This window comes from Crocuta crocuta, unplaced genomic scaffold (genome assembly GCF_008692635.1).
Source record: "Crocuta crocuta isolate KB4526 unplaced genomic scaffold, BGI_CrCroc_1.0 scaffold229, whole genome shotgun sequence".
Lineage (NCBI taxonomy): Eukaryota > Metazoa > Chordata > Mammalia > Carnivora > Hyaenidae > Crocuta > Crocuta crocuta.
Window position 1 is genome coordinate 10171263 of NW_027536464.1, and position 12656 is coordinate 10183918.

The 12656-nt window shown below is 41.0% G+C and overlaps 1 protein-coding gene across 3 annotated transcripts in view; it reads left to right on the forward strand.

The window, feature by feature from the left end:
- The first annotated feature begins 10 nt into the window (after positions 1–10).
- NYAP2 (neuronal tyrosine-phosphorylated phosphoinositide-3-kinase adaptor 2) overlaps positions 11–12656 on the forward strand; it is a 180596-nt gene continuing 167950 nt past the window's right edge. For 2 of the 3 annotated variants that reach the window (XM_077748600.1, XM_077748602.1), the window contains exon 1: positions 11–245. In XM_077748600.1, the coding sequence (XP_077604726.1) occupies positions 154–245 (92 nt within the window). In that variant the 5' untranslated portion in view covers positions 11–153. Of the gene's footprint in view, positions 246–9534; positions 9613–12656 lie in introns of all 3 variants that reach the window. The other variant, XM_077748601.1, reaches the window with a different exon arrangement.

Sequence of the window (12656 nt, forward strand, 5' to 3'; positions counted from 1 at the left end):
AGAGCTGAAGCTCCCTCCTCCTGGTCTCTGAGCTGGAATCCCTAGAGTGGCTCTTTTCCCCAGCGGGCCCCACCTGAGCAAAAGACTAAGGTAAACAAATATGCAGTCTTGCTGCGAAAAGGAAGGACAATAGGGTTGGAATGGGAGTGAGAAATGGATGAAATGCTGTATAGAAGAAGGATGAAGCCTGTGGACTCATTATTTCAGGAATCCCGTGAACTGTTCAGGACTTCTTCAGAAAGCTGGTAAATATCCCATCTTTTTAGTGAGAAGAGACTGGCTTATGTTTTCCTAACATTGTGTTGCTAGAGTGCACCTGCTAATTTATGTGCAGATGATGGGTAACGTGAAAATCTGTCATTTATTTTTAATTGTTTAAAAATGAAATTAATCCAACATTACTCAAACTTTCTGCCCTGATCCGAGCAGAAACTTTAAAAAGGAAAAGTGTGGGTTTCATGTTTAGTCCCAGAGCTGTGGAACCCATAAGCACTCGGTAAAAATACTGGCCAAAATTATGTCCTTTTATAATTATTTGTAATTGTGACAAGAGCTATGCACAAAAAAGGTATGATGTTTATACAGACACATACACACACTATTTCACATAACAATATATGAGTAAGAGTAACCTAAGAAGAAAATTGCTACTAAATAAATATTTATTAAACTTAATGCTCCTAATCTTTGTTCATTTTAAGCTTTATATGGAGAACTGAAAATATTTTATTTAGGATTGAGTCACTAAAAGTTTCAGGCAGAAATAATTTGATAACATAATTGCTAAGTGAGGAAAAGTGCTATAGGGAATTTCTCTATTTCAGGCACGGGAAAACAACTATCTTGAAAAGGGTATTTTATTTAAAAAATTTGTTTTCAATGTTTTATTCATTTCTGAAAGAGAAAAAGAGAGAGAGGGACAGCATGAGCAGGGGAGGGTCAGAAAGAGAGGGAGACACAGAATCTGAAACAGGCTCCAGGCTCTGAGCTAGCCGTCAGCACAGAGCCCAATGCAGGGCTTGAACCCACGAACCAAGAGATCGTGACCTGAGCCAAAGTTGGATGCTTAACCGACCAAGACACCCAAGAGCCCCTGAATGTTACTGTTTGAACATGACCTTTGGAATCAAACTTGGTCAGCCTAGTCCAGTGGTTCTCGGTGTGGGGTTGGGGCAGCCAATAGCTTCAGTATCACCTGGGACCTGGCTAGAAATGAAAACTCTTGGGGCTTGTGCCAGATCTATCAAGCCAGAAACACTGGAGGGTCCATTAATTTGGGTTATAAAAAGTTCTCCAGGTGATTTTGAGACCTTCTAAAGTTTAGGTTCACCAGCCTGGCCTATGTGAACTTGGGGTGATGTACTTAGGACTTCAGTGAGTTGTTGACAGAAACCATTTTAGTGATGTCTCTAGGTTAGGTTTGTGCCTACTTTAACCCAACAGCTTTAAAAAAAAATGTTTATTTTTTCATTTTGAGAGAAAGAGAGTGAGAATGAGCACATGCACAAGCTGGGGAGGGACATAAAGAGAGAGAGAATCCCAAGCAGGCTCCACGCTGTCAGCACAGATCCTGACACAGGGTCTCAATCCCACCAACAGCCGGATCATGACCTGAACTATATAACCTCAACCTACTGAGCCACCCAGGTGCCCCAACCCTATAGCTTTGTGGGAAAAGTTACTGCAGAAGGAAGCAGAGGGAGATGTCTCCAGGATTAACTTCCTCCCATTAGCTCTGCCTTTCTGATGTTTTCTAGAGGACTGTTGAAGAGCAACAAAGGGGTGGGACAGTGCCATGTCTCAGGACACAGGGTGTTTTTGGTCAGGAAATGTATGTAGGGTACATATGGACTTAGCTCCCTCCAACTGAACCCCACAGCCCCACACTCAGAGCAACACTGGAGAGGAAAAGGAGAATATTTTCCAAATTGCTGAAATGATGGAAGAATGGGCACAAAAGGAGTGTGACGTGTCATCACCTCACAAAGTTGCAGGACCCCCAAGGGTAGTTTGCTGAGCCTGCTGTCCTATGTCTTGTAGAATATTCACCAGCATCCCTGGCCTCTACTTGCTAGAAGCCAGGAGCCATCCCTCCTGGAGTCATGGCAGTCACAAATGTCCACAGACATTGATAAATGCTCCTTGGGGAGCAAAACTGTCCCCACTTCGATTGGGAACCAATGCCCTGTGACATTTGCTCTCACTTCTCCCATCTCACAGTGCCTACTTTCAGCACCTGTATCCTGGCTCCTATTCCCTGGCCAGAAGAGCCATCATCTTCTGAGCCTTTCTTCTCCTGGCTGTGATTTCACCACCCAGGTAAAAAGAGGAGACTCAGATTCTTGAGAAACTTTGTTGCGATGTATGAAAAATCAGTCAGGAGTGACAGCATAGGTAGTGAAGCCAAAAAAGCAGTGATAGTTTTTATGCTCCCGGCAACAGCCGACTTTGAAAGACTAGCCAAGGATGGGAGCTATGGTAGTAGATGAGCTGAAAAGAAAACTGCCAGCTATTAGCGTTTCTGTAGGAGGTAAATGTTTCGAGCTTTGATGCTACAGAGAATTCTCTGAAGACCTATGCAAACTGCACTGTGCGTAAGCCCGGAGAGCAAGCAGACACAGGCACTGAGCCTTGCCTACTGCTGAGCTGGGCTTATGGTATCAGGTAGACAGGAGCTCTGCTTCCAAATGCCACTGATTTCCTCCATGGAGACATCTGCTTCATAAGTAACCTTTGAAATAACCTCTGGATTTATTTCCAGCTACTGCACATCTAAATTCATTATTGTCAGTCAAAGCAATTGCGGCTGTATTAAAATATAGAAGAGAAAGAAACCCCATAAGAGCCCACTTTGGGGTGGGTTGGCTGGACACAAAGCTCTCCTTCAGGATCTGGTACGGTATTTACTTGTTTTCCTACCTTTCCCATCACAGTTCAATGTCTCTGGGCCCTCCCTTTTGAGAAAATTATGGGATAACAGCCGTTACCTCCTCTGAGTTCTAGCTGTTCTCCAGAGATCCCTACATTTATACATTTTTGGTGGAAAAGGCCTTAGCAGTTAAAGGTTAGTCACTAGTATGGGAGAAAGACGACACTGCAGTCTGGAAAAACATCACCAACGCCTCTGAAACCAAACATAGACAAAAATCATGGAGTGCCATCTGGTAGCTAATACCAGTCTCTTACTTCTGTCTCTTCTGCTTCCTATCATCTTGGACAGTCTCTGGGTGCTGAGTGGGCTTTCCCTGGCTCACCTTCCCTCTCTCTCTGGGAAGGAAAAATCTCAGCAGACTCTCTGCTTTGTACTGGGAGTCAGTAAACTGTGGCCTGGCCCTGGCCGCAAGCACGTATTGGTGCCCAGACAAGATGGCAGAGGACAGTGCACAGAGGTGCTGGCCTCCAGGTCCACAGGGGGCCCTCACATCTTCCCTTGACCTCTACTTGAGCCAAGAACCTCTTCTCTGCTTTCTCATAGGTAACTTTCAACTTGACAGAATACAAATCTGTATACAAATTTTAATTAGCTTGGATAGACCACTTTTATCCCACTTTTGAAAGTAACCTGTGGTATTTCTGGTGGTACTGTCTGTTCACGGGCATTTAAAGGTTTTTATAGCTGTCATTTTCTGTTAGTCTCCATCCCCCTCTCGTACACTTCCCCCTTATAATCACACCCACAGGAACAACTAAATAGGCAGTGTTTTAAACAGATCTTCGACTGTCTTTGTGTACAGTGGCACATCTGTTGGTAGCTTTGGCAGAAGCATAGCTGACATTCATTCACAGCATGCTTGGTATAAGAGGAGAGGAAAGATTCCATTGGCACTGGAAAAGAAATTTGGCTTCAGCATTCACAAAGCTGTCTTTTCCTCTCAAGAATTTTCTTTTGACCCATATTAATTGACCATCATGAATTTAAATTTTTTTAATGTTTATTCATTTGAGAGAGAGAGAGAGAGAGAATGTGGGAGGGGCAGAGAAAGAAGGAGACACAGAATCTGAAGCAGGCTCTAGTCTCTGAGCTGTCACCACGGAGCCCGACGCGGGGCTGAAACTCAGGAGCTGTGAGATCATGACCTGAGTCAAAATTGGATGCTTAACCAACTGGGCCACCCAGGTGCCCCTGACCATCATGGAGTTTAAATCAAAATTTATGGATTTCCATTCCATAATCCTGCTGCCACTTAGAAAAAAGGCACATGTTTAGCAGTATACACATAATGAAGTCATACGTGCCAGAAGAAGAATGATAATCCTTGGCCTTTAAAAAGATAGCAAACAGATTTTGTTTATTTTATTTGAGGAAAAAAATGGACTGGTCATTTTGTAAGTCCATCATAGAAACCTAATGGAATTTATTTTTAATGTTTTATTTATTTCTAGGAGAGAGAGAGACAGCGTGAGCAGGGGAGGGTCAGAGAGAGAGGGAGTCACAGACTGAAACAGGCTCCAGGCTCTGAGCTGGCTGTCAGCACAGAGCCTGACGCGGGGCTCGAACTCACAAACCACGAGATCATGACCTAAGCGAAAGTCAGACGCTTAGCCGACTAAGCCACCCAGGTGCCCCTTAAAACCTAATGGAATTTTTATTTCATCCCTTTGATATGACTTTTATTTCCAAATTTTTCTGGGTAGTTGAGTGGCCCCTTTGTTCCTCTCCTAAGGGACACTCTTTGGGGGCAGATTTCAGCCAACTTCCACAAGGGCCTATAGAACTCAGTGAGACAATTGTTATGAAGTGACTTCCACCATCACACCTGCTGAGTGTGAGTTCATCAGTGGTATTGAAACAAGAACTTCCCTTAAAAGGTAACTCAAAACCACACAATAAATAGGGAAGTACAGCACCCAGGTAAGGAAATGAATGGTTTCCAGCAGAGCTGGGCTAAGAATCCAGGGATAAAAGCAGTTCTAACCTCGCCTACAAAACTAATGATTGGTGACACCAACTTTAACTGAAATAAAAAGTTTCACTCACTCAGCTGCACACTTACTCCAAATTCCACATCATACTTATGTGGTTTTTTTTTTTTTTGGCAGTAATTTTCTTCACAGATTAGAACTTCCTCTTTTTCTTTCAAACATGAGTTGTCCCATTTGCCAGTAGCTGGTAATGAATCATAAAATAAGACAATGGATTTCTAATTTCCCTTCTTATTAAAAGCATGATAAATAATGCATTGACCCTTTTAGAGATGAAATGGGTATTAGTGTTAGTCACATTCTCAAATCCCTAACTTTTGTGGGGGTCATGAAAACAATATGAGGTCATGCAGCCCAGATGTGGGCATGTAGATAAGCAGTTTCTTCATCTCCAAAGCATGGGGGTCGAACTCACACAACACAAAGTTTCTCAACTCTGGCTGCCCATTGTGAGACCCTGGAAGGCTTTTTAAATACCAATGCCCAAGATCTTGACCCAGACTGAATAATAGATCTCTCTGGGGATGAATCCTGACACCACCATTTTTTAAAGGTCTCCAAGTGGATCCAATGTGCAGCCCCATTTGAACATCACTAACTCCAAGTCCATTCCCTCAAAGGATGCTAATAGCTCTGTGAAATTCCCAGCAAAAACAGTTTGGGTAACTATAAACTGTGAAATCTTCTTGGACCATCAGAATACACATCTGCATATTGTTTATCCTCTCGACCTCCAGTTAAGGAAACTACTAAACTGTCTTCAACTTGACTCTTCTTCATAACTTGACTATGAAACTCTTAATTCACATACTGCCCATTAGAGGGGCTTCTGTTTGTTAGGGCACTTCACGAAACACAGAACTAAATACTCTGGGGGGATGGGGCAGCTTCTAGCTCTGAGATTCAATTTCCATTCTATTCTGTTCCATTCTATATCATTCAACATGTGATGTTATCCCAAAGGTATCCCTTTGATTACTTACAACATAAAGACTCTTGTTCAACTCCCTTAGCAGCAGCACATGAAACCCACAATCATTATCCTTTAAAGAGAAATTTTCAAAGCATCTCCATGAATAATGCCTTGTAACAGTGATAGAGGACGCTTGTGGCTAAACGAAGGGAAAGACTAATTTTGCAGAACACTGGGGATTTTCCTTGTAGATGTAAGGACATCTCCCTGACTTTCTTTGTAAATTAAATTGTATAAGTAGCACCTTCTGGGTGAAAGAAATGTCAAGTAGATCAAGGAAGCCTTGTTGCTTGAGAGGACTAGGTAATCCAAGACCAGGATTATCAATCCAGAAACTGAAAAGGGAGTTCACACAGGGTTGACTCTGTCAGGAGCCCTGGACAATATGGATCCTCACAAGACAAAGATAACTCATTATGTAGACTGAAATCTTGTTAGAACTTTGTTTTTTCTTAAATATGGACTTGCCAAACTTTGTCCTAAAGTTTGTTGTTAGCCAAAACAACCTTAAATACACATGGATGCTTGTCTAATGAGTCACATGACTAGATGCTGTTAAGAGGTGTTGAGACTCAAGTTTGCCTACCTGGAGCATCACTCTCTTGACAACTTTTGTGAGATTATTTATTTGATCTGCTATTTAATCAGCACTTCTTGATGGTATTCATGTTCCAAGTTAATGCACAGGATGACGGGGACAGAATGAGGATCAAGATGGACAAGTCTTAGGGTCTTTGAATGTGATCCAGTCCATCCAACACCCCTTCCTAATGATGCCTGAAGACAGGACCTTAAAACACAGGACCTTAAAAAAAAACGTTTAAATAAAACTGTCACACTACAGAAGGATTATTGCATATAATTTGTTACCTGTAGCATTATAGAAGCAAGAAGTAACATATTCTATAATATACAATGTGAGAATCAAATTTCAATCAACTTGTTCTCTAAAGAGCTAGAGAATTCCTTAGCTGGGCTGTGGTCAAAGGAAATGTTCCATTGCTGATTAAACACGAATCTGCTTCCTTAGGCATCTGGGTCCTACATCCTTTATTACACACAAATCTTATTTTGTGTTGAACACCATCACCGCACCCATCTGTGTTAAAGTGTTTTCTTTCTTTAGTTAAGGGTTTTAAATCAGAGTTGTTTAAGTGTCTGAGTTTGCAATCTCTTAGCAATTTCTTGAAATTCAGACTTGACTATAGCATCTTCATCCAGTGTATTTTTACAGTTTCTATCACAATTATTTATCTTTGGTAGGGACTTCGTACGTTTTCCCCTCCTCCAATGCAGATACTGCAAAGCTGTCTGCTACAAATGGCTTCTTTCCAGTGGGTTGGGCTGGGGTTCTTTACTCTGCAGTTAGTGATGCTTCAATCCATGAGACATACTTACGGTCTCAAATTTTGGCTGGTGATATTTCCAGTGGAGTATGGTCTCAGAAAGGCTTTTCTTCTCTATAAAATCATAGATTCTATATCACTTCCTCTAAAGCAATAAAAGATTTTTCTAGGCTGTAAATGCTCCTGATTTAACCATTTACTTTATTTTTAGCATACATTGTCTGCACATTCTCAGGTAGTAAAAATTGGGAAAGCTGCGTCTCATCTGGCTGTGGAACAGAAGATAAAAAGAGTAGAGAAGGTAGTGGTATGGACCAAAAGGATGTGGATTGATTCTGGGGCCTGTATGGAGCAGGTAAATCAGAGTGTGTCCCTGAGTAGTTAAGGCCAGGAGAAAGTCCATGTGCCTGTCGTCTGTTGGCTGGTCCGTGACGCATGGGACTGGTGGGTCATAGTGGAACAAAGTCCCTCTGATGTCCACAGGTTACAGTGACTATCTCTCTGCTTGTTGATTGGAAGAAGCATCTTTGTCAGGACCATCAGAGGCAAGCCTGTTGGAACAAGGCCATCTTGTACAGCATATCTATATTCTAAGACTCTATATTTGGAATTTTTTTCTTTAAAAAAATCCCCACGTCCCATAAATTTTAAGACTATGCAAAAGCTCTGGGGATAGTCAGGCCTGGTTCAAAGCCAACTTAATTTCAAGCTGTGAGACCTTGGGCAGGTTACTTAGGCTCCTTACAGTTCATCTTTCCATCTGCAAAATGGGGACTATAATAGTTTCTAGTTCGTAGGGATGTATGGAAATAGTTCATACATACAATAGTGTCTTAAATATAAATGGTTATAATTTTATTATTGCTGTCATTATTATTATGAATAATTTAGTCCATGCACTGTGTCAAATCATTAAGTGAAGTACCTGGGGTCATTAATTCCCTATTCAAATGTAAGCCATGCAGCATGATACAAACAGGCAGATTGTCATAGATGTGGAACATTCTGAAATTGAGTCTGACAGTCAATTTACCAATCAGAGTGTGTTCTTTCATTCATAAAATGGGTATAATCACACAAGACTGTGTATTCACAAGGACATTGTGAGAAACATCATTTGAGGAATGCAGGTATTTTGCATAAATATAAAAGACGCTGATAATTTAGATGCTACTTCCACGGCGTTTCCTGTCAGTTTGCTTGGTGCAGAGTAAAGTAGGGACTGCTGAAATAGGCACATATTTATAGCAAATTTTCTGTTTTTTAAAAAGCCTGTTTAAAATCCATTCCCCAAAAGTATATTGGTAGAGTGAGGACACCATTGCTGGGTTCTGGAAAAAGCATAGGCTGGTGTAGGGCCATGAACTTGGAGCTGCAGAGTGACATCTGCTTATCGTCATATTTATCTAACACCTACAGTATTGCCAACATAAAATAATGGGAGATTTAAACAGTTTTCGCCTTTGCAGGGAAAAAGGAAACACCTTCATTTGTGGCATTTGCTGATTTCCCCCATGTAAACATTTCCACTGTGGCTGATTTCAAGCTAACAATGTAAAGTCATGTTGGGGTTGGAAAGATACAAGAGGCCCCACCAAGCCAGTGTGATTAACTCTAGCACGCAACAAGAAAACTCCCTATCATTTCTCAGGCCACTCAGAGCAAGTCCGTACTATGGCTGAGAATCAAGCCCATACTTCCAATTGCCTCTCTGACCTTACTTCTAGCTCTTCTGTTTAGTTTTGCTCCTTGTTATTCAGTTATTTAATTTGTAAAATGGGGTTATGTTTGTACCAACACATCATATGAAATATATGACAACATCCAGTGCTCTTAAGGAAAAAAAAATGATTTCTAAATCTAAGTTGATGGGAACACTGACAGTTCCCCTAATATGAGGGAATGTGACACACAGATCACCAACTTTCATTGAGCTAGACAAATTACTCAATGACTGTGTCTCCCCACAAAACTGGATGTGAACCAAAGTTTCTGTCACCTGATTTACTGTGAATAGTCTCTGTATATCTGAAGGGAAATGGGAAGTATTAGTGAGCTTGATTTTAAGGATGACTTCAAAAGGCAAGAATGAATCAGTTGCCATAATGCATTCGGTCACATCAAATCCTGCCCGTTGTGCACATTCGGTCACATATGCTTTACCCTGAGGTGACCAGTTCTTCTGGATTCACCTGCTTGTCCCAGTTCGTCATTCATTTCTGCTCCAGAGCCTACTTGTGTCTTATGAAGGAAGATATCAGATCTCAACAGACATAATCCCATTCCTTCCAGAAAACTGGGTCCTACAGAGGGTAAAAGAGGTTTGGAAGAAATGATTTGCAAGCAAGCATTCCTCATGTATTTGCCAAGGTATGATTTTGTGGTTTTATTTTGTTTTCTCTGAACTTGAGGGTATTGTCTAAAGGAATGTTACTTACTATATTTACTATTCCTGTTAATGACACTTTGGGGGTTGAGGTGGAGTGGGAAAAAGTGGTGGAATAGATTGATTTCTGTTTATAGAGCTAGCATGTGCAGTGCGATTGCATTTGTACCTCCATCCTTATGGAAGAGTCTTGTCTGCCTGGATTTTACAGAAGTTCAGTGTAACATCAGAGAAGGCAATGAAAGCTTGTTTATGACTGTATTTCTTATACTATTTCTAGTAAAGTAATAATACCCACCCAAAACAATGCATTAGCTTTATCTAAACTCACTCAATGTGGTCAAAAAAAATTCAAAGCGCTGTATATGCTCATCGTGCAGAAGTCAATTTATGGTGCTCATGTGACCCTTCATTGTTAAATGTTTACATGTGCTTATTTCTTTTTATTTATTTATTTATTTCTGAGAGAGAGAGAGAGAGAGAGAAAGAGAGACAGCATGAGCAGGGGAGGGTCAGAGAGAGGGAGACACAGAATCTGAAACAAGCTCCAGGCTCTGAGCTGGCTGTCACCACAGAGTCCAACGGGGGTTCGAACCCACAAACCATGAGATCGTGACCTGAGTCGAAGTCATACACTTAACTGACTGAGCCACCCAGGTGCCCCTACATGTGCCTATTTCAATAATTTATAAGGAGATATTAATAGGACAGTTTTTCTGAGAAAAGAGTCTCCTGAATGTTCAAGACTACAAAAGGACTATTAAAAACAAACATAGGAAACAGCACTGATCCCCACCCCACTTTAGGAACGTTTACCTTATTTGACAACAAAAATTGAAATCATGAAATGAATTAGAAAAATGAAATCTATTCTATCTGCACTTCTGCTGGTATAAGAAGAGATATTTAGAGAAATCCGCTATCAGGGAGACTGGATTGCATCATACTGGTGCTGGGTTTTAAAGAACAAGTAGTATTAGAAGAAATGGGAAGAGGACCTTCTACCAGGTGATTGAATTATTCACTCAGTGCTGTGTGGAGAAGGTCCTTTTTTTCTTTTTCACATCACTCTTCTCTTCATGGTATCCATCCTGATCACCTGGCTCCCAGTTTGGGAAGGATAAATATCATGTTCTGTGTTGAATGACTAGGACTTAACACTCTGCCTTGGCCAAATAGGTCTTCAAGAGTTAATGGGTTTAATGAATTAATCGGATATGTATTAATTAATCAGGGGTCTGTATTTTTGGTGGAGGGCATCAGCTGAAAATAGATATTGGTGAGTACAGAAGCACAAAATAAGATTGAACATGTGTGGAGCTGTCACATTATAAAATATTTTTAAATTAAATGCTGTTGTGGGCATTTGAGCAAGGGGGCATCCCCTTAAATGAATCTCCAGTAGATGTAGTAATGTTATGGAAAAAAGATGGGAGAAGGCTACACACCAAACCTGGTGCTTGTGTGGCATCGCTTGTGCATGTGATGGTGACAGCCTGATCACCTGGTGGTTACATGGGGTCACTTGTGCATGTGATGGTGACAGCCTCATCACCTGGTGGGTGCATGGCGTCACTTGCGCATGTGATGGTGACAGCCTCATCTGCCATGCCCCTGCACCGACTGACCATGACCTCTCATTAGACTAGAGTGCTGCGGGTATGGGCCAGGGAGTGATAATAATGAACTTGGGCTGCATACAGAAAGACAACCTTTACAGCAGTTGAGGAGGAATACAGAGAAGATAGCAAAACCAGTGGATGGGAGTTTCCAAAAAAAAGTGACAAAGGGGACTTGAGCTTTACCAAACAAAGGTAGTGAACTTGAAAGATAGATGTTGATAGTTAATAATGCAGATATTTACATTGACTCTGTGGAGAGGGTGAAGGTATTAGAAATCAAAAGGTCCAGGTCTGACCTCAGGAGTGGTGGCTGAGATAAGAAGAAACGAGGTATCTTTGAGAGAAGATACCAAGAAATTGAGTGGCTGGGGGAATGTGAACATTTAATGCTGTGTCTTCTGTATTCCCAATTTAATCTAAAACTTACAATGCTTCATCTTCCATTTTTTAAACTAAATGAGTACAGTGAAATCTCTTTTGGTGATTTCAATCTGGATTCAAATCCTATTATTTTTCAAGGAAAACTCTTTAAGAGAAAACTGAAACAGGTGCCTACAAATGACAGTTATAAATGGGGGTGGGGGTAGGGAACTCTGCCAAGGAATCATTAAGTTAATTATACACCCTAAGTTGAACCATTCCTCAGTAAATAAGAAACTCCCCTTTCAATAAGGCAGCCACAAAGTCACATTTCCCTGGCCTTCTTGGATGTGCATAGAAGGGTTTATTTTAATAAGGTAGAGCTTGAATTTAAATGTGCTCTCCAATAAACTGTAAGCCCTGAGGGGTGTGTATCTTTCACTAGGGTAAGGCACCGGCTCATTGTACTCTCACATGTGACAAATAACAGATGATAAATATTATAATGAGGCCAACAAAGATAGTGCATCCATTATCATGAGGAAATTGTTTCTTTTTATTTTAAGATGCACAGTGGGCATTAAAACTGTTGCTAATATGTTGTGATAATAGCTTCTAATTTGTTATGAATAAAGATGTTTAAGAGAGGATGAGGCTTGATCAAAGGCAAATTTTAACACCGGACCCTGAAACCCCTAAGGGCTGCACCATAAAGCAAATAATCCAAGTGCTTGCGTTGACACAGAGCATTAGATTCAATTATTTTGTCTGGAGGAAACCAATCAGGGAAAGTGACTTGTTCCCGGAAAGTCATTCTAGGAAAATAGGGAGCCAAGCTTCTGGCATCTGTGTTGGCCATCTGTAGCATCTATATTTCAATCTATCACCTTATTACATTCGGGTGCATTAAGCAGATGTACAACCTGTTGGGCATAAAGACTGCACATTGGCTACTCCATTTAGAACAACTAATGCATCCATGAATGAGTATTTGGTTCTTAAGTAGCCTCTCTAGTGATTCACATTTACATGTCACATTGATTATA